Below are 22,093 nucleotides of genomic sequence, written 5' to 3'. Positions count from 1 at the left end.
ATTTTTTAGTGTGCTGATCTCTCCGTCTCCCATCCAGGCCTTATCCCCAGCCCACTGATCTTTCTTCTTTTTTTCATAGCTCGGGCCACGATCAAATATTTCCTGCATACACAAGTAGAGGTGTGATAGATTTTCCCAAAAAAGTCTCCATCTAATTGGTAGTTGAGTGCAATCACCACAATGATGGCCAGAGTTTTAGATCCCAATTGCCAGTCAGCCTTGGAAAAAAGAAATAATAATAATAATAATAATAATAATAATAATAATAATAATAAGAAGAAGAAGAAGAAGAAGCTATTCATTGACCCTTTCAGCTAACCTCCCAAAAAAATTTTGTTGACCAGAGAAGGGTCAACGTCTACAAATCTAAACTGAACCGTCTTAGGACATTCTGAGTCCAGCTCATGAACAGCTCTAGTTGGGTGAACAGCCCAATCTTTGAGACATACTACCGCACTCATTTTAATAAGGGGAGGGGTTTACAACACTTCTCAGCTCACCATACTAGACCAAACATTTCAGTTTTCGTGCCATGCTAGATAACTTGACTAAAACAGTAGCCCGTGCAAGAATCCAATAAGATAACAATAAATGCATAAAAGAAGTCCGAGACTTCAAAAAAAGCAGAAAACCAAAACTTTTGATTTCGGATTACTGAGCATTCTGCTCCTGTTTGCCGCACAACCATCTTTGCTCATAACGTTGTGTTTAAATGTAGCATTCAATGTCAGTTGGAAACTGGGAAGGGGTATGTGAATCTCCAATCCATACTTTGAAACAAGTACAGCACCCAACATCCCCTCATAAGATGAAAAGCAGTCCTGCCAATGAGCTGCACCTGCAACCAGCGAATAACTCAGAATAACTAGTTGGAGTGCAGCGACATCAGACATCCAAAGGTTCCCTCTCCTGGCACAGTATTGACTAAAACGACATAAAACATTCTTTCATGCAGATTAAGAGCCATCAATAGAAGATGATGCTTCTGCAGCTTTCTTCTCTCTTTGTTTCTCCCTTCGCTTCTTATTTCTCGAGGCATTCTTACTAATCTCCCTAAGAAATCATCACGCAAAAAAATGATAATAATTAGAACACAACCACGTTATTTTGACAAAAACCAAGAATGATTTTTTTTCCCTCCAAGGTGGATGGCTACTTACTCGGATGGACCAGTTCCGCCAAAAAAGCTGCCACAAGGTAAGAAGAAGAATCAAATACATTTTAGCAAGTGAAATTTCTGTATTCTGAAAAATGTACCTCAGCCTGAACTGCAGCTGCAGCTTTAGCATGAGGTGGTCGATATGCAGAAGGTTTCTGTGAAGGATTACTGGCTTTTACAGAAGGCTGTGAAGGCTGTAAAGACGGTGAAGGCTTCCAACCTTCACGAAAGAGCAATAGTAATCCATGAACTGTATTAATAAACCACGGAAATAATCACGTCTATTAGGTTTACCTTTGCTACTTGCATCAATCTTCAAATTCTCTTTCAACAATTTTGCAAGGTTGGGTGGATGAAATGGAAAAGTGCTACTGGAGTGCTGTGCGATCGTAGAATGCCATTGCGGTTGAAGGGAAAGTTTTATAGGACGACTATTAGACCCGCTTTACTATATGGTACGGAATGTTGGGCTGCCAAGAGACATCATATTCAAAAAATGAGTGTAGCTGAGATGCGGATGCTTAGATGGATGTGTGGAAATACAATAAAAGATAAGATTCGGAACGAAGAGATACGTAAGAAGGTAGGTGTTGCACCAATTGAAAATAAGATGCGAGAGAATCGTTTACGGTGGTTTGGACATATTCGGCGAAGGCCTAATGATGCTCCAGTTAGAAGGTTGGAGAAATGGGAAAATATATTAGTTAAAAGAGGTCGGGGTAGGCCTAGGAAGACTTGGATGGAGATGATAGGAAAGGATATGAATGCTTTGAACCTCACCGAGGACATGGCGTTGGATAGAAATGATTGGAGGAAAAGGATTCATGTGGAAGACCCAAAATGAATTTCTTTTTTGGTTCATATCGCTGACCCCAATTGTTTTGGGATGAAGGCGTAGTTGTTGTTGTTGTATCAAAATCACCAAACTTATCTAATGCCTCTGGTTTCCAGTCCGCCTGCAAAAAATAATACCAAAAGATTTGTACTTTGTAGGAAATAGGAATGATGGGAGGGAAGAAGCTTGCATCATGGTTGAATGCTAACCTGGTACAGCATGTGGTACATTTTTTTATAGTACAGAGACCCATCGTGGTAGAAAATTTTAATCCTACAAAGGCACAGTTTGTCACTATACGAAATATCTGCAGAAAGGATTTTAAATTTTGCAGTGTCACCAACACTAGTCCAATCCGCACCCATTGTCTATTTGCAATCTAGGAGCTGTTGTTGCAGTCATCAAATACAGCCCATCAGGAGACCATTCACAAGTAACAGCACATTCAGATTTTGTTGTCCCAAGTAATTTCTTTTCTGAGCAGTCCCAAAATGCCTACAGATTAGACACACAGTGTAAACACTAGAAATAATCTAAGCAGGAAAAACATCATAATCTGTAAGTAGACAGTAAGCATTATAAGCTGGTTCAGTAAGTAGCCACAATCTGTAGGCATTATAAGCACAATCTCTAGGTATAAGCAGTCCCAAATTGCCAAAAGATTAGGCACATTTTGTTTTCACCACCAGCTTATAATGTTTGCAAAAAAATTAAGTAATCTAAGCAGAAAAAAATCGAGAATATGTTAGTAACAGCTTTCTTCCTTTTTCCTTCTATTCACATGGTCAAAGCAATCAGACATCCAAATGAAAATGGACAACAGTAGAAGCAAATGAACTATTGTTTGAAAAGAAAACCGTTAACCAACCAGAGAAGCAAATCATTAAGCACTGTGGCCTTGATATTACAGTCGGATGCAGTAGTGAAATATGAGAAAGGATGGATGATTATAAAAACTGGATTCCGAAAATCAGGATTAAAAACTAAAATTGGCCATTAAGCAGTAAAACAGTGTATAATATATCTGAAAACAATCTGTTAAAAACACAAATTCCCAGTGTACCACTTACGGCAGAATTTTACTACTTAGGTTTTAGGTGCATCATCTAATGACCCTCTGTGAGCATTAAATCGCTTGACATCTTTCTAGCTTAAGAAAGACCTCGTTACCAAGCATGCTGCAAGTAACCATCCTCAAATTCTAGCGCATTGCTCTCAAACCTATTGAATTTACTAAGACCCAGAAACAAACGAATCAAACAGTTCCATGTCTGCATTCAACTCCCCAGTGTCCCCACCCATTGCAGCTCAGATGGCACAGAGAACCATGACACGATATGCATGAATAGTGTCTTTCTTGATTTGGATACCAATCCAGTTGATTTGGGACCAGTAGAGTGCATATCCATATTCATCATACATGATGGACCATAATATAAGTCAAAAAAACAGGTCCAAAGGATAACTTTTTCGCATATCAGGGGGAAAAAAGCAACCATTTTTAGATTGTGCCAAAGTTGATTAGAGGTTTCTGATAATAGCTCGAGAGTTTTGGGATTAAAGGGAAATTGAACTCAAAGATTTATGCAAGGTATTTCTTCTTCATCTATTCATGTACAACAATCAACGTCAATAGGCAATTTCTAAGCGCTTCACATGGTTTTAGGCAGAGTTACCGGAAGCGCCTAGCTAAAAGGGGAAGCGCGCTTCCCCGAAGCGCGCTTCGGAAGCGCGAAACGTCGCGCTTCCGAAGCGTGGGGGGAAGCGTCCCCTTTTTTTGGGAAGCGCGTTTCTCTTTAATGGGGGACGTGTTTCCCTTTAATGGGGGACGCGCTTCCCTTTAATGGGAAGCGCGCTTCCCATCACGCTTCCCCACGCTTCCCCCTCGCTTCCCCCACGCTTCCCCTGTTTTTTTCAATTTTTTTGTATTTTTTATTTTTTATTTTTATTTTTTTCGCTTCCCCCTCGCTTCCGAGACGCTTCCTAGGTCGCTTCCGAGACGCTTCCTAGGTCGCTTCCGAGACACTTCCCGAATCGCTCCTAAGTGGTCCCACGCTTCCCCGCTTCCTAAAATTTTGAAAGTGCCTCGCTTCCCGCTCCCGCTTCCCGTATCGCTTCCCGCTCCCGCTTCCTCAACTGGCAACCATGGTTTTAGGCAAAGTCAATGTACAAATATAATGTAAAATTATACCATATTGTCATTCCATTTTCTTCAAAAAAAATATAAAATTATACCATACATGCAAAAATCATATAAAATTATGATGCATGCACATTATCATAGATTTTACAGAAAATCTGTATGGTATACACCACAAATAACAAAAAGAGGATGTGTCAAACTAGTTTGCCTTGTACTATACGCTTACCACCAAAAGCACATCAGCGCTTTCTCTTTTTTGTAATGTATTGCATTTTAAAGGATTTGAAAAAATCTGCAGTATTGCAATGATATCATGATAATATTGGGATATTATCACAACATTCTTTCAGAAGTCATTTTCCAAAATTTTTGTATTTTCAATTTTCTGTTTTTATTTAACTCTTTCCAAATACTTTCCTCAGAAGAGCCACTTATTTTTTAATTCTCCCAGAGAAACCCTTTCGATATCATGACAAGACTGACACTTTTTAACATGATCATGGGATACACCACTAATCCAATCAATTTGTTTTTTAACAGTAGAAAGCAGGAAAATTTTCCAGATCTCTGTTTCATTTTCCATCATTTGGCTGGACATCTTCAGTTAATTTAGGTTACACTGATCTCATTTCCACCCATAAAGGGAAAGAAAAAGGAAAAAGGGAAATTTAAACATGCCAAGGATTGGAAGGTATACTTTCAAAGCAAGAGAGAGAGTATGTTTTATGAACCAATTGTCAACCAAACACCCTCTCAAAAGAAATTGAATATATGGTGTCATCCAAACAACAGATGAAGTTTTCTAAAATAAGGCTATAAAAGAAAGGCTCTAAAGATTGAATTAACATAAAACCTTGTTATTGGAAATGTCATCCAAATGGGGCCTAAGACCTCATGTTGATTACTTCAGCACTAAAACAGAGAGACCGCAGCACATCACTGAAATGTTTCTATGCCCTATGGCCAAGATAGCAAGAATAACAGCCGAGGCTCTCCTTCGTCATGGTTGATTACCAAAGGTTGATCACAAGACTAACAGATAGAATTAATAACAGGTTATTGAGACAATTTTTTCTACCACAGGGAGGGTAGAACTTTCAAACTCTATTATCAACCCTCTCTCGAGATATTGGATGAATGTATGCAACTGCCAGCTTCAGTCCTATTAATTATACTAAGTTTGCCTAACTTGATGGATTGCAAGAAAGGATATATTCATAGCAGGAGTAGGTCAAACTCCAAACTTTTCCAGTGGTCTGGACATCAGAGATTGAGGAAGCTTGAACGAAAAATGGGTGTAGTCATTCGAAGATACTCAATATTAATCTCAATATAAGGTTGATTTAAAGGCCGGTCCTTTTGATAGAAAATAGGATCTAAAATAGAAATTAACAGCAACTTGGTCCAAAATTCAAAAGCATTTGGAAGCTACCAATTAAGCTAAAAAGTTTCTTCTGGAAGATTTTTGAGATTCAAATTAGGAGGTGACGATGAAGTTCAGTGAAAAGGTCCTCAACAAACTGAAAGATAGGATAATGCTGAAACTATGACCATATAGTCTGCCTTTGTGATGTCATCATATAGCATTGAGAATCTTTTAGAGATACTTCATGTATATTATGGTCTCATCCGCCTACAGGCAACAGATGGATGAACATTCTTCTATAGGATACTCAAAGATACAGTCTTGAGTGTGGAGGTGTAAACAGAGTCTAGAGCCTCAAGGAAGAAGATGTGCAGCCTTAACCGCAAATATGGTGAGGGGCATGTATCGTTGAGTTCTAATTACATAATGAATCCCATCCTAGGGGGCATTCCAGGGCATCAAATTTGATCACTAGCTATAAAATTACAGCATTGCACATGTTCCCTTGCGACTTACATTGTACAGTTGCGCTTAGAGTCTGTTTTGCTTTTGTTGAGTCTGATGTAAGCTGCCCAGTTCAGGTGAATCAATACCCCGAAGGGGCAGCCCGTATACCTGAACTGTAATAGCCTGCGGGCAAAATTGTGAATGAAGTAAATGCGTTGAGCTTTCTTTTGTTCACCCTCGTTGTGATTGCTTCTTGTAATTGCAATTTCTCTCCCTCTATTCTCTCTTGCTTTCTTGCACTCTGATTACAAGCTTCCGCGATCGGCAAGCGAGCTGACAAATAGGCTTGCGGCGGTGAGGAGGGACCGTCGCGCCGCGCTGGTCCATTGAAAGAAATAGGCCCGTGACAAGCGGTACCAAAGCCCGTTCTCGTGCTGGGGAAGGGACTCCGAAGTCAGTGTCGACAGACACGCCGACAAGCTACGATTTGTGAGCAAGACATCATGACGCCTTATTAAAACTTGCACAACACCAAAGGCAAGGCAGTTGCCGAAGCTGAAGAGATGGGTTCACCTCGGCGCCAAAAAGAGTTGGTTGCAACTGTTAACAAGCTGGTGGAAGATGTGGCTTCGCATAAGGAAGTGATTTCACGCGCATGTAAATCATTCAGTGGACTGAATGATGCGGTGACGAGCCTGCAAGAGCAGGTAAACTTACTAATGGGGCAGGTCACTTCGTTGACGACTATAGTGGCCGACTTGCAGTCTGAAGTAGGGGAGCTTCAGTTGAAGAACCGTACGTTGCAGCGGACGGTGACCCTAAATGGCGAAAATAGTGAGAGGCCATCAAGGATTGATGTGCCAAGACCCGCAAAATTCAATGGTTCTCATGATAGTAAGGTCATTGAAAACTTTTTGTTCAAAGTAGAAGACTACTTGGATATCCAGAATGTGATCATTGAGGATCTGAGGATTAAGGCCGCAACAACCTTACTTGATGGAGATGTCATCGCTTGGTGGAGGCGGAAGCGCAGCGACATAAAGAGGGGTCAATGCGTGATAGACACCTTTGACGACTTCAAAATGGAGTTGCACAACTATTTTATGCCAAGAAACGCGCAGAGGCAGGCGTACTGGATGGTTCGTGAGCTCAAACACTCTGGTTCGTTACAAGACTATGTCAGAACGTTCCAAAAGCATATGCTGGAGATACCTAACATGCCAAAAGACGACATGCTCAACTGATTCATTGTGGGACTTCAACCATGTACACAGTCTGAAGTGAAAAGGAGCAACCCTCGTATTTTGGAAGATGCATATGTGGCGGCCGAACGCTTAGTTGACACTCAGCGCAAGCCTTTTACTCCATCCACCAAAGTCGGGAAGAAGCCTAACCATGGAGGCAAGAAAGATGAGTGGCACGATGATAAAGGTGAGGCGTCGACACGCCATCAATCCGAAAAGAAACAGAACTACACAAAGCATAACAATAGCAACAAGGGTGCGGTTGTGACATACTGGTTTTGTGGCGATAGGCAGTGTCCAAAGCGCCTCGTGAAGGACGATGGACAAGTCAACGCTGCACAGGAAGAATGCAATGATACTGAATGTAGTGACACTGAGACGATGCAACCAAGGATGGGGATCATACGATCGATTAACGCAGCTAGAAGTTGCGCGGCTAAGAACATGCAGGTCAGTAATGAACTTATGTACTTGGAAGTCATTATGAATGGAAAGTCTACTTCAACAATGATAGACTCAGGGGCCACACACAACTTTGTCTCGCGGGAAGAGGCAGAGCAGTTGGGCTTGAAGCTTGGGCCAAAGCAGAGGACCATCAAAACGATAAACTCTGAGGCCAAGCCCATCCTTGGTGAAGCAAGAGACGTGGCTATTCAAGTAGGGAGTTGGGTCGGCAAAGCCAACTTCTCTGTGGTGCCCCTAGATGATTTCAAGGTGATTTTGGGTATGGAGTTTCTGCGAAGCCAAAATGTTATGATGCTGCCAAAGTTTAACACGTTGACGATCATGAGGTCAGACCTGTCTCACACAGTGCAGTGCCTTATGCAGAAAGACAAGTCTTTAGTGCTATCGGCAATGCAACTGAAAAAAGGGTGTCAAGCATGGGGAACAAACATTCTTAGTTGCAGTGCGCGCAGAAGAAGGGAAGGTAGAAGCAGCAGTGTCGTCGACCCTAGCCCCACTATTAGAGGAGTTTCGGGGGGTGATGCCTTCGGAATTGCCGAAGCGTCTTCCACCAAGACGTGAGGTCGACCACAAGATTGAGTTGACCCCGAGAGCGAAGTTCTATACCGTATGGGGCCAGTTGAACTGAAGGAACTGCACAGACAGCTAGATGAGATATTGGATGCAGGCATTGTTCGTCCATCGAAAGCCCCATTTGGTGCCCCGATCCTTTTTCAGATGAAACATGACGGCTCCAAGCGGTTATGTGTGGATTACCGTGCTTTGAACAAAGTCACGGTGAAGAACAAGTATCCATTACCATTGATAGCGGACTTGTTTGATCAGCTAGACAGTGCTCGTATCCTTTTCAAGTTAGATCTACGATCGGGTTACTGGCAGATGAGGATTGCTGAAGGTGATGAGCCGAAGACAACTTGTGTCACTCGCTATGACGCTTACGAATTCTTAGTAATGTCATTCGGGTTGACAAATGCTCCAGCCACGTTCACGACTTTAATGAACCAGATCTTCTACCCTTACTTAGACAAGTTCGTGATAGTCTACCTAGATGATATCGTGATCTACAGCAGCAACATGGAGGAACATGTCGGGCACTTGTGAACCGTGTTTCAGGTGCTGAAGGAGGATGACCTTTGTGTTAAACGAGAGAAGTGCCTCTTCGGGCAGGAAGAGATCAGCTTCCTTGGCCACGTTGTGGGGCGTGGTGCGCTGCGTATAGATGGGCAAAAGATAAGGGTCATCCAGGAATGGGTTCCACCAAGCAAAGTGTCAGAATTGCGGTCATTCCTTGGTTTGGCAAACTACTATCGGTGTTTCATCGAAGGCTATTCCTTCATTGTTGCTCCCCTCACCGATTTGTTAAAGAAAAATCGGGCATGACTCTAGACAAGAGCGTGCTAAGATGCCTTTGATGGCTTGAAGAAAGCCTTAGTGAGGGAGTCAGTGTTGCGACTGCTTGATCATTCAAGACCCTTTGAAGTCCACACGGATGCCTCAGACTTTGCCATTGGCGGAGTTATTATACAAGATGGCAATTTGATCGCATATGAGAGTCGCAAGCTTAAATATGTAGGCATTACACAGTGCATGAACATGAGATGACCGCCATTGTGTATTACCTCACAACCTGGCAGCACTACCTCTTGGGTGCTGAGTTCATCGTCAAGACGGACAATGTAGCCACAAACAATTTTCAGACACAAAAAGTTCACGCCTAAACAAGCTCGATGGCAGATGTTTTTGGCTGAGTTTGACTTTGCCTTAGAGTACAAGGTTAAAAAGACTAATGTTGTGGCGGATGCCCTTAGCCGTAGGGCTGAACTGGCAGTTGCGCGCGCAGAACCTTCTGAAGTGCATTTAGATGGTGCATTGCTGAGTCGCATCCGCAAATGTATGCAGCAGGATCCGATTGCACAATACCTTATTTCTCTAGTACAGGCAGGGAAGATTCGACGATTTTGGCCACAAGATGACCTCCTTATGACAAAAGGGGGACGCATCTTCGTGTCGCGGTGGGGAAGCCTCCGCCGAGAACTACTTAAGGAGTGCCATGATAGACTATGGCCGGTCATCCTGGTTAGGAGCGTACCTTAGCACTCCTTGAGCGTAGCTACTATTGGCCGCAGATGAAAGACGACGTTGAGGGGTATGTGCGGACATGCCTTATCTGCTAGCAAGATAAGAGGACAAACAAGAAGGCTGTCGGTCTCCTTGAACCTCTACCAATTCCAAAACGTTCTTTGGATAAGATCTCCATAGACTTTATTGTTAGTCTGCCAAAGGTAGAGGGCCTCAATTCTATTTTGGTTGTGGTGAATCGTTTCTCAAAGTATGTCACCTTCATCTGAGCTTCCAAAGAGTGCCCTGCAGAGAAGACTGTAAAGTTGTTCGTAAAGCATGTGGTGAAGCACTGAGGCATACCAAAGAGCATTGTGAGTGATTGCGATGCTCGCTTCACGAGCAAGTTCTGGCGTGAAGTATTTCGGCTACTTGGCTCTGATTTGTTGTTTTCAACAAGCTTTCATCCGCGGACAGATGAGCAGACAGAGTGCATCAACGGGATACTTGAGCAGTACCTTAGGCACTTTGTTAGTGCCAATCAAAAAAAATGGGTGAAGCTCCTTGATATGACACAGTTTTGTTACAATCTACAGAAGAGCGAGTCTTCAGGCTACAACCCGTTTGAGATAACCACGGGGCAGCAGCCACTGACCCCGCACACTCTTGCCGCACAAGAAAAGGGAAGGTCATCCTTCGCCTATCAGTTTGTTCGCGATTGGAACGAGCAGAATGAGTTGGCGAAGGCATTCTTATACAAGGCGGCAAAGAGAATGAAGAAGTGGGCGGACAAGCATCATCGGCCCGCGGGGTTCCAAGTTAGGGACCAAGTGTTGGTGAAGCTATATCCTAGTCGTACAGACATCTTCCGCGGGCAGCACCGCAGACTGCTCAGAAAGTATAAAGGACCCTTCACCATCACAAAGAAGGTGGGCAAGCTGACATACAAGCTGGAGTTGCCCCCAGACTTCAAAGTGCACCCAGTGTTTCACGTGTGCAACCTCAAACAGTTTTATCCGGATGATGGAGACCCGGAACGCAGTGTGCCACAACGCGCTCCCATCATGCAGAGAGCCCCAGCAGCACAACGGGCCAAAAAGCACCTTAGTTAGATCCTTCGCCACAAGGTCAACTACTTGGGGGAGGCGAAGAAATACTTGGTGCAGTTGAAGGAAACAGCGAAACCAACGTGGGAGCCTGCATTTCGAATGAACAGACGCTACCTGGCTGAAATCAGAGCTTACCACGAAACAGATGGCGCCGAGGATGACACATGATTTGAAGGAGAGAGCATGTTCCCTTGCGACTTACATTGTACAGTTGCGCTTAGAGTCTGTTTTGCTTTTGTTGAGTCTGATGTAAGCTGTCTGGTTCAGGTGAATCAATACCCCGAAGAGGCAGCCCGTATACTTGAACTATAATAGCCTGCGGGCAAAATTGTGAATGAAGTAAATGCATTGAGCTTTCTTTTGTTCACCTCGTTGTGATTGCAATTTCTCTCCCTCTATTCTCTCTTGCTCTCTTGCACTCTGATTACAAGCTTAAGCGATCGGCAAGCAAGCTGACAAGTAGGCTTGCGACAGTGAGGAGGGACCGTCGCGCCGCGCTGGCCCATTGAAAAAAATAAGCTCGTGACAACACCATTAAGTAACATGCCAAAATTTGGCATCAACTTTAACATTACACAAAAAAAATACCTAAGAGTTTTTAACATTACAAACCTGGCATTGTCTAAAGGGAAGAGAGAGAGAGAGAGAGAGAGAGAGCTCATAAGTTGGAAGTTGGGACATGGCCTATGAACCTGGATAGAAGGGGGGGGGGGGGGGGGGGTGTTGGGCATTTGGAGGATTCAAACTATTGACCGGTTTAAACTCGGTCTACTGTATCAAGCATTTGGATGTTTCGAATTGAGCTTGAATGCTTAACTAAAGAGTCACTACTGTTACAGGATTAGTATAATTTTGAGATCTTGAGGTGGAAGCATGACATGTGCTTGGTTATAGTCAAAAAATCAATTTGGCCTTGGTTTGACCTATAAACGTCATTACTAGATATGAACTATTAACGTCACAGTTAACATAGCAGCAAATTGTAGAAATTGCTGTAATATGGTTACCAATGGTAAGCAATTGTGCTATATCTAATTGTTTCATGCTTATGAATTGCAAGGTAGAACAAGCAATTCATTCACATATCCCTTAGCCTCATCATGCTTTCAAGGAGTTAATGGTTCGTGGAGTCGAGCAAACCCCAATTATGCTCCATAAAGACTTAGCTAGTCATCATGAAATTTTGAATGCATGAACTGCTTCAAAACACAAAGGATCTGAGTCTTTATTACTTCAAACTACATCTCACACTGGTAGTTTTGTACACTAATGCCATAATAGGTCTATGTGGGTCTAGTTTTATTTTGTAGTTTCATGAGCTTGATAAGAACGAAAACTTTTGGAACATCCGGGAGTTGGAAGTGAAAGAAACATCATGTTCATCATGGAAGTTTGAAGAGTCAACACCCAGCTCTCAATGGCATTATCCCGTTCATGTATTTTATCAGTATGCAATTATGGGTTAGTGAATAATAGCAAATGCCGAACCTGTGTGAACAGAAATAGCAATACTTTTATAATAGTATTTTACAAACAAGAAAGGAGTCAAGGACATTTCGTATGATGAATGACTTACCTCACATAGAAAAAAAGGAGACAATCACAAATTTCATGGAACTAGGAAAGCAACATTGGTCAACCTACTGGTGTTCTTTTAAAGTTCCACGCCTATTACTTTTACAGCAAGATTTCCAAAGTTGGAAAAGCAAGAAAACAATAATAATGATGATGATCTACATGCTACCAGTGTGTTCCAGAAGCAGCTAATATAACGGCTCAAATTCAACAACTTACCATGTCACCAGGCAAATTACCAAAACCTGCTACACACAAGACTGTACAGAAGAGTATGAAGGACTATACAAACCCAACTGATGGGCGATTGAAAATGAACAGCATCATGCAATGAAAAGACGTCTCAATGTGGGACAATTAACAATGTGAATTACAATGATCATAATCACTCATATTCATAAGCTGAGCTGTTCAACATCCCACATTTTTGTTGAAACAGGATCATGCAAGTGCGAAAACGCTTGTGGAAATTAACCATATGGACTTGTTTGCAGGATACACTTTCCTCTAGAGTTCCATCCAAGCGTATTGTACGGTCCAGTGCCAAGCTCAAAGAGTGGATTGCCCTTCTTGTCAAATATGGTCACCTTTGCAGGCATAACTGAGACAAGTTAAGAAATGAAAGCAATGATGGCACAAATGCATTCCAATCCACCAATAATGCTAACAACAAAGCATGAGATTCAGAAGAGAACGTTGATATCTTTGTTTTTGTGAAAATAGAAAAGAGGGAAGAGACTGAGACAAGCTAAGAAGTGAAAATGACGATGGCACAAATGGATTCCAATCCATCATTAATTGTTAACAACAAAAAACATGAATGGTAATAAAACTTCACTTTGTTTTCTCGGAAAGGGAAAAGAAGGGAAGAGACTGAGCATCAAGGATACATCCCTAAACAACCACGAATTCGGTGCCCGAAGGGGACCACTGAAAATCATGAACCGGTCCTTCTTTCCCTGCAAAACCGCCATGAATTCGTCACAATCCAAAGACCTAACGAAATCTGGAAAAGCTAATTTCGAGTCTCTAAAACCAGAAGCAATGCAGATTGCAGCACAAGAACCATACGAAGGGGGACGTGCCCTTCATGGCTTCCATCGGTCGCCAAGTAATTCAATTTCGACTCCCCGTAGTAACTCTGATTGCTCTTATCCACATCCGACTGTGCGACAACCAGAAGCCCCGTGGAGCCGCGATTCCAGAACATCTGCACCGACAAGCAGCGGAAGAAGCTCCGCCGCGCAACCGCTTGGCTCTGCGAATCCTTGTCGCAGGAGAAAATGTGAACGCTCGCCGGAATTCCCTACACAACGAAGTGAACAACCACCAAATTCACAAACAAAAACACTTCCCAGTTCCCGCAAACAAAAGAGAAAGCACAAGAAGGCGAAATCGAGCTGCATACGATAGGGAAAACAGATGAAAAGAACAATTAATACCTTCGATTCGGGGACGAAAGCCGCGATGTGAGAAGCCGGCGAACTGGGGAGTTTCATGGCGGCAATCCCGGGGATCCTGAGCTTGTAGAGGACGCCCTTGGGGAAGTCCTTCGGATCGAAGAAGTGTATCTCGTTCGTCGCCATCCGGCAGGCCACCGATTCGTCGTCGCTGAATCGGATCGACGGCCTGATGCAATGGCAAACATCTCAGCACATCTACAAATTCCCAAAGAAACGCGGAAGAAGAAAGATGGGGAAACACCATGTTGTCTTGGAAACGTTCTTCTGGAACAGTTGGTAGGGCGGAGGCGGCGATGCTCCAGAGGGTGAGGCCCTTGTCCTGCTGCTGGCCGGGGGAGGGCTTACGGAAGGTCTGGAGGTAGGTGGATCGCAGGGAGAGGGCGGCGGCGGAGACGACAGCGATTGGGAAGCAGCTGGTCTCGCCGGAGGCGGAGCAGTCGAAGAGCCTCACGGCGGTGTTGCCGTCGGTGATGGCGAGGAGGAGGGCGCCGTCCAGGCTGAAGGACGCCGAGGAGCAGGGCGGGCCCTGGAGCTTCGCATGGGGCTGGCCGTCTGCGAACGGCGGCCCGGCGCTCAGGGAGAACCCGTTTGGTTCTCTCGCTGCAAAGAAAAAACCCAACAAACCGTGAAAACTGAAAAGGAATACTCGTGGGGATTTGGGGGGAGGGAGAGAAAGAGTGAGAGAGAGAGTAGTGAGAATCTGAATGGAAGGGGATGATGATGATCTCATGGGTAGGCTTCCTTCGTCTTCTTCCCAAAGCCCCTCGCTAACGCTGCGTCCGCGTCACTGTGGGAAAAAAACGAAGGAATCAGATTCACACCTTCTTCCTTTCGCTATAGAGGGTGGCTAGCCGCCTGCCTTCCTGTTTGGGGATTCGAAGGGAAAGGCTCGAGTTTTTTCTTCTTCGATTTCGTTCATGGAGTGGAGGGATTTTTTTTCTCTTTTTTCCAATTGCGATCCTATCCTGTTTGGGAACGAGGGAAACGTATTCCATGGAATTAGATTTTTGCTTAGGTAAGGGGGTGTTTTCGTCCAAATACGTGTGAAAATATTACCTATGAAGTTTTTAGAAACTCTTTTTTTGGATATGTACTTTTTTCTTACTCACTTTTTTACTATTTTCTCACCTTCAAACACGCCTCAAGTGAGGATGTTTTTTCATTCACTTCTCCAAAGAAAAGGAGAGAAAGGTTACTGAAATACGAGAAACGCAAATCGATTCCATTTCACTTTCATAGTATTTTTTTTTCGTTATGTTGTTTTATACTTCCGTTCATGTCATTTCTTATTTGCTTTCACATGTGCTTATATTGTTTTCTCTGTGTATCATTTTTATTTTTCATGTTCTCTTATATAATCGCTTTACAATCGTATCTCAGTTTCCGCTTCATATTGCTTTTTAACACACATTTTTATGCTTCTGCTTCAGGCGTAGTAGCTATGGTGTAAACCCATTTGGATAAGAAAATTCTTATTTTGTATTTACAGAATGGACTTCACCGCATATTTTTCATAAAAAAAGGTTGTTGGGGACCTTACAGAAAGAAGCACTTTTTTCATACGAAAGAGCATGAAACAAACACCCAGTTTGTGTTGCGTTTGCATTTATGGTTGGCTAGTAAAATGTGAATTCGTTCCCACACATGCGGAGGCCCACATGTTTAAAGAATTCAAACTACCTTCTGAATATTTGGTAACTTTTTTTTATCGAGACAAAGCAGGGGTTAGAACTTGCAAGTGGAGCCCCCTTTGGTGCATATTTGGTAACTTGAGCGGACTATTTTAATTCTTTTTTCAAGAAAATTGAAAAAAAAAAACAGCAAAGCCAACTTCTCGTACAAGTGAACGACGAACAAAAGAAAATTTAGGCTCTTTGAAACGTTTTAATCATGACAAATCTTTCTGGTATCCAATTTGAAGTGTTTATAATGCTTGTTTATTGGAAACCATGTTTGGATCAAACTATTTCAACCAAAAACCTTAAACTGAGAATATTGTACAGTTGATCCAGAATTGAGTATGAATCCAAAAGAAGATCCAATGAATATCGAACCCAGATCCGAACTGTATATGTATGCTTGACCAAATAAAAATGTATCAAAAACATGCAAATTACATGTAAAAAATATGATCAGATCGGATTTTGAACAGAATCTGAGTTATATCCAACATAAAATAATGATCCTAATCCAACCCAAAAAAAAATGTCTGATTAATGCAAATCTAAGTCTGACCGGGAGACAACGGGCCCCGCCCTGCCTCGACCCATTTGGACTAGGATGGAGGAAATGAAACAGGGATGGAGGCGGGGATGAAGGTTAAAAAATTCATCCCCGTGCGGGGACCGAGGCGGTGATGAACTGACACTTTCCCCCACCCCGCCCTTTCCTCTCCCGATAGGGAACCTTAACCCCAATAAACCCTAACGCAAACCCCCTTTCTCCATTTCTGTTCACCTCCCCTCTTATGCAGCCCAATTTTTTCCCCCTTCTACCTCCCCGCGCAAGCTCCTCCTGCATTTGGATCCTTCCCCGTTTGCAGATCGGCCAAAGCCATGCCACCATCGTGACCACCACAGCCTCTTCCACCACCACGACACCGTCGAAAGCCAACCACTACTGCGAGCCAGATGTTGTCGGGCCACTGTGGGAAGCCAACCGTTGCTGCAAGCCCACACCACCATTGGCAACCTCGATTATTGCCAAGTAACCTTATTCCTCTCTCTCCCTCTTCTCTGCAACCCCCATTTTTGGATTGCGAGTGTGCTAAGCGCCACTGTTACCCCTTCTTCCAACGCCAACCATCAAGAGTGCTTCCCCCTACTTCTGGTTTCTACCGGGAGCTGCGCAGGTGTCCAAGCTCTATCGGAAACAGAGCCACTGACTCTCTCTCTCTCTCTGGGCATTTCCCCTTGCCTCTGTTGTTCCAGCCAGGCGGGGATGGGGCAGTCACGATGGCAGGGCGGGGGTGGAGGTCCAAAGTCTCCCCCCGCAACGGGCCACATGGATGGACCGGGGATGAAGGTTAATTTTCTGAGACAGGACGGGAGTGGAGACCTTGTCCCCCGCCCTGGCCCGGTCTACTGCCATCCCTAAAGATACCTGACCATATCCGACTCATTTGCAACCTATCTGGGACATCATGTCCCAGCATTCAATCCAACATCATCAAGGAGAACCCACAATGACCATTCGAGCTTGATAGAAGTAGGATATTTTTTGTACAAACTTGAGCTGAGGTTTTAAACCTACAATTCCGACTCAAAGTAGGTTGAATGAAACCGAATCCAACACAACTCATATCCACTTACACCCCTGTACACTTTGTTCCCATGTTTATCATCGCTTCTTACAAGATTAAACTATTAAACTACAATCGACAGACATATTTAATTTGCATAAAGAATCACTTGATGAACCGATAAAAAGCCGTTTAGACTTGTACAGCAATTGTTTGGGACGGACACGGATGTGTTGAGTTTGAAAAACTAGTTAATAGATATGCGATCCATTATTCAACCTTATCTAGTACGAATCTACATAACCTAATTAAGGACTGTTTTATGTCCCTACCGATCACAGGCTCGTGCGTGTTGGATCATACTGTTTATGATCATCATGATATACCTGAGCTCACAGCACATACAGTATCCCGTAACCATATCGGCCAGTCAATCCTAATGGCCTCAGTTGGCTAGGACCCAGGTGCAGTGTAAGGCATCACGGAATCAATTGCACATCTGACGAGTCTCCCGCGAGGTGAGTGAAGCTCCCACAAGCCCCGATCAGTCAGCCACTAGACTGGGTCTCTGACCGAGACTTCAACCGGCATGACAAACCAGGCAGAGGAACCCTCCAAATCTCAGTAGCACCAGAAGTCGAAATCTCAAGTCACAGGCGAGCGAGCCTCGACCTCTCACTACCACCAAGTGACTGAAAGCAAGAAGTTGCATGGGTAAAAGAGACGAAAACCCAAAGAAACAAAAAAACAAAGCCACAATGAGGTAAACTCACAATGGAGATGGCTCGATCAAGAATGTGTACCTCCGATCCGATCCCGCACATTCCCGGAGTTGGATAGGCACAGGTACGAGCAGGCACCCACTGAACTCTAAGAGCAGATAATCATCAAACCACAGACTGGGGACATTTCGACCATCCCTCACAAAGATGAGCAGTTCTTGTGTCGTCGTTAAAATCACCGTAGTAGATTCTTAACTACTTCCCTCCAGACGAGGAACCAGAGAAGCCTACCACCTCCATAGAGCAGCAGAGAACCCGCTACCTAAAACTTGAACCAAGTCACTCGGTTCCCTTCAGACTGATCTCCGGACCACAATCGCGCAGAAGAAATGAATGATGTACGTCGCTTCTGCGCCTTACCGTGATCCCTGTGCTCATCTTGACTCAGTTGATATTCTAACCACACCAATTTCCAACTAAACAAACAGATGTTCCATATCAAATAATAATATGCATAAGCAAAATAGGTACCGATCCGTCGTCACACACCCTAGCAACAGAACCCACAAATATAGTAACAAAATTAAGCTACAAGCTCCTACTAAATATAGAAATTTGGAAAGAAAGGGCAAAAAGGGAAAAATTGCAAAATGAAAGGAAAACGGTAAGTAGCAAAAGAACAGAGCTACGATTCACCGCTTCAAAGCAGATTGTTTCCCCGCTTCGCCTCATCTGTACAAAAACTTACAGGACCAACATCAGCATCATCAACATCACACCATTTCTACTCGGAGGAATACGATGTATCGACCTCCATCTCCACCTTTGATGTCCCTGCCTCCATCTCAGATTGCACTGTCGCGGCTTCCATCACCGCCCCTGATGCCTCAACCTCCGATCCCAATGCCTCCACGTCCACCTCTGCCCGGCACGTCTCCACCTCTGCATCAGCACACGACGCCTCCACCCCTCCTTCAGGCTCTCCATCCCCAACGCTCTTCTCTGAGCAAATATCACCGCCACCTTCCGACCATTCTTCATTGTTCACCTTGCCATGATCAGTCTCAAGGCCCCTCAGCCTCCGCCTCAGTTCCACTATCTCCTGCTCCATCAAGAACAGACGTTCCTTGAGCGTCAGATTCTCCTCCTCCAACTGTGCAATGTGGGCGTCCTGATCGTCAACCCTGCTCTCCAATGCATGCTCATACCTCGACTCATCATCACCACCATGGGCGGACGGGTATATCATCTCAAACCTGCTCAGATCATGATCCAGCCTTCGCTCGACCTCCACATGCTCCTCGACATCGCTCTCACTATCGCTCGATGATCCCGTCTCGTCGCGGTTCTCCTCGTTCCCTGGGGAACGCAGACGAATCAACCCATTCATGGAACCGTACCCATCGACGCCCCACTCCTCCTTCGCCATGTCAATCAGACCCTCCCTTGAAGGCGAGAGAACAGGGGTTGGAAGGATCGCGGGCGTCACAGGGCAGGGAGAGACCAGAGAGGCAATTCCACCAGATTTCTTTGCCCGGATTATGAAGGACGTGGTATTCCGCGGGGCAAAAGGCGCAAACCTTTGGAACTTCCGCTTCGGGTAGAACCTCCTTGCTTTCAGTCGGTTCTGATACTGCAATTCCTGAAGCCTCGGGGGTCCGTAAGCATTCGGAACCTGATGCTGATGCTGATGCTGATGCTGATGCTGATGCTGATGCTGATGCTGCGCAGTAGCCTCATTTGCCTTCCTCCGTTTATCACCTTTCTTCGATTTCCAACTTCGGCCAGGCATCGGAAAGCTCCCAACTCCGCTAATACCACCGCTACTTCCGCCACCTCCACCGTGCCAGACTCCATAATTCCGATTCATCATCTGGGCCTTTTCGTTCATCCGACGAGGCTTAAAAATCAAAAGAAAACACAAGAAACAGAATTCCTCCAACCTATCTCCTCCTCAACAAAACCCTAACCACAATTCTTCACAAGAAACCAACTAAGAGCCCCGATTAAGACAAGAAAAAGAAGTATAACACGCAAAATGAATCTAGATCAAAATCCCCCTTCCCGAACTAATTTTCCCTCGCCAGCATGCAAGAAAAAAAGAAGGAAAGATAGAAAACAAACAGCAAAAAACCCTAAACTAACCGTAGCCCTAGCGCTCGTTGTTCGACGTCCAGAGATCTAGGGTTTGGCAGAACCAATCCCCAACCCTAGAGAACTCTTCCTTCTGGTTCACAGATGGAAATTAAAGAATCGATGGGGTGGCTTCCACAAGAAGCTAGGGTTTACAGGATCAGCAAGCAAGAGAAAGAGGAAGATGGAAGAAAGAAAAAGGAGCGGACGATGGCGTCAGGCTCAGAGGAAAAACACCAAGACGGTTTAGAAGAAAACGATGAGAGAGCAAGGGAGGGTTTATATAGGCGCAGGAGGGAGAGCTGGACGGTGAGATCGAGGGGTAAAGGGTTTCGACGGTCCAGATTTTAGGATGGCCAGGTTTTTGGTGGTGTTCGTGGTAAAAGTACTAAATTATTCTTCATATTTGTTTGATTATACGGCAATGCCATCACTTTCTTCAAACTCGTTCTTAACGTCAAAGTGTTACGAAAAGACGAAAAAGGATTTTATCTTTTGCCTGCTCGAGTGAATGGTCATTGGTCTATGCTTGAGAAACCCATTGGCTCTAAACCGTGTGAATGGTCATTGGTCAATGAGAATTTTGTGAAGGTCTGTTTGGTATTTACGTGGGAGTGGTGCAATGGTAATTCTTCAGAAGAAGGGAGTTGTATTCTCATACGATGAAATCATCAAGAGAGACCAATACGGATTTACCCCTCACATTTTTATTAATGACATGATTCGCCCTTTCCCTCTTTTTGTTCGATAACGTGATGCTGAAAGAACCTACAGCGGCTGGTGAATGGTTTTGTTACCAAATGACGAAAAAGGCATCGAGTTCCTCTTTTTGACACTGATACCCCTTCAACTTTCAAAATTACATGTCACCGTTTAAAAAAGGAAACGTCCGGAAAGAAGAAACTAAGGGTACTTTTGTCATTTTCTTGAAAACACTGTACACCGCCGTACTTGTGGCCAGGGTTGTCAACAGATCGGATTTACCTGAGAATCAAACCCTACAGGGTCAGGGTATAGTAATAGATAATAAGATCCGATTAATATCCAAGTTCAGAACCGAAGGTCCGATTAATACATGGATTCGAGTATAATTTGTAAAATTTTATACCAGACCCCGACCCTACCCAAGTTCCGATTAAGACCCACAATTTTTGTAAAAATGATAAAAAAATATGATTTTACCACGTCTGGTTGGTTCATGTAGTTTTTATCGAATCGGGTATGGTTTTTCTTATAGTGAACCCAATTAAACCTGGGTCTGAACCCGATACTATACCCAAAAATCGAATCCAAGTCTGGTTCCACCTGGGTTGCAACCAAACCCGATCGACACCCTACAGCGATTCGTCGAGTTCTGGATTTTCATCTCTACGAAAAGTCTAGAAATTCGTCGAGTTCTGGATTTTCTGCACCGAATTCCGGGAATTTCCAAGCATGGGGATCAAGAAAAGCGAGATTAGCTAAAAACAGAAGAAAGCCGAACATGTGCTTTTTTGTAAGGTTTTAGAATCAAGCCACCAACCAGATGTCGCCATGTGTGAAATGGTTTGTTATTTCATTGATGCATTTGAGAGAAGAGCAACCCGGAGTGGACTCGGTTTGGGTGCATCAACATCATGGATAGTATTGTCAACCCGGAGCCCTGAGCATATGATCGCCATGGGTGCACCAAAACCTAAACCTTCAATATGCCAGGTCAAGAAAATGGAATCTCAAACCTGAATCAAATAATTTAGTGGATGTTAGATGTGTTTATCATGCTCTATTTAGTGGGAATCGACTATTGAATCATGTTTTTTTTATGGAAAATGTATTTTTATTAGACAGAAAAAATCGATGCCTTCATAGCCATTGATTTTTGGATTACCAAAAAAAACCTGTATCCAAGTCAGTTTCTTGTTCCCACTAAACAAAACCTATAGATCACATCTATAGTGTTAGATGTGAGAAAAAATACCAAAAACTGAGATTTTTGAAGGGGCCTATTGGAGCAGAAGGAGAAAACATAGCAAAAATAAGTGCTATATATATATATATTGAATATAAATATAATTATGTGTGTATAGACCCAAACCCAGAGTGTACTCGTATCAGTTCTAATTTGGGCCCAACTATCGGGCTCAATTTAAAATT

The 22,093-nt window shown here is 43.7% G+C and overlaps 1 protein-coding gene, 1 long non-coding RNA gene and 1 pseudogene across 3 annotated transcripts; 1 reads left to right on the top strand and 2 right to left on the bottom strand.

The window, feature by feature from the left end:
* Positions 1-233: 233 nt before the first annotated feature.
* LOC149832698 (uncharacterized) lies at positions 234-16,280 on the bottom strand (annotated as a pseudogene). Its single transcript, XR_016433225.1, has 12 exons — positions 14,106-16,280; positions 13,844-14,030; positions 13,473-13,707; positions 13,292-13,360; positions 12,901-13,002; positions 12,621-12,661; positions 2,356-2,489; positions 2,204-2,267; positions 1,957-2,115; positions 1,258-1,353; positions 1,171-1,187; positions 234-1,053 (listed from the first exon to the last, which is right to left on the bottom strand). The product of XR_016433225.1 is annotated as an uncharacterized LOC149832698 (transcript).
* On the top strand, positions 2,497-7,136 carry LOC149832699 (uncharacterized). Its single transcript, XR_016433360.1, has 2 exons — positions 2,497-3,660; positions 4,150-7,136. It is a non-coding gene; the product is annotated as an uncharacterized LOC149832699 (long non-coding RNA).
* Positions 16,281-18,353: 2,073 nt separating the features above from the next.
* On the bottom strand, positions 18,354-20,207 carry LOC149832697 (uncharacterized). Its single transcript, XM_090014667.1, has one exon. The coding sequence runs from the start codon at positions 19,716-19,718 to the stop codon at positions 18,612-18,614; it is 1,107 nt and encodes a 368-aa protein (XP_089870793.1). The 5' UTR covers positions 19,719-20,207; the 3' UTR covers positions 18,354-18,611.
* Positions 20,208-22,093: the final 1,886 nt, after the last annotated feature.

Source organism: Nuphar pumila, chromosome 7 (assembly GCF_984573655.1).
Source record: "Nuphar pumila chromosome 7, dmNupPumi1.hap1.1, whole genome shotgun sequence".
Classification (NCBI taxonomy): Eukaryota; Viridiplantae; Streptophyta; class Magnoliopsida; order Nymphaeales; family Nymphaeaceae; genus Nuphar; species Nuphar pumila.
This window is presented reverse-complemented; position numbering and strand designations above follow the sequence as displayed.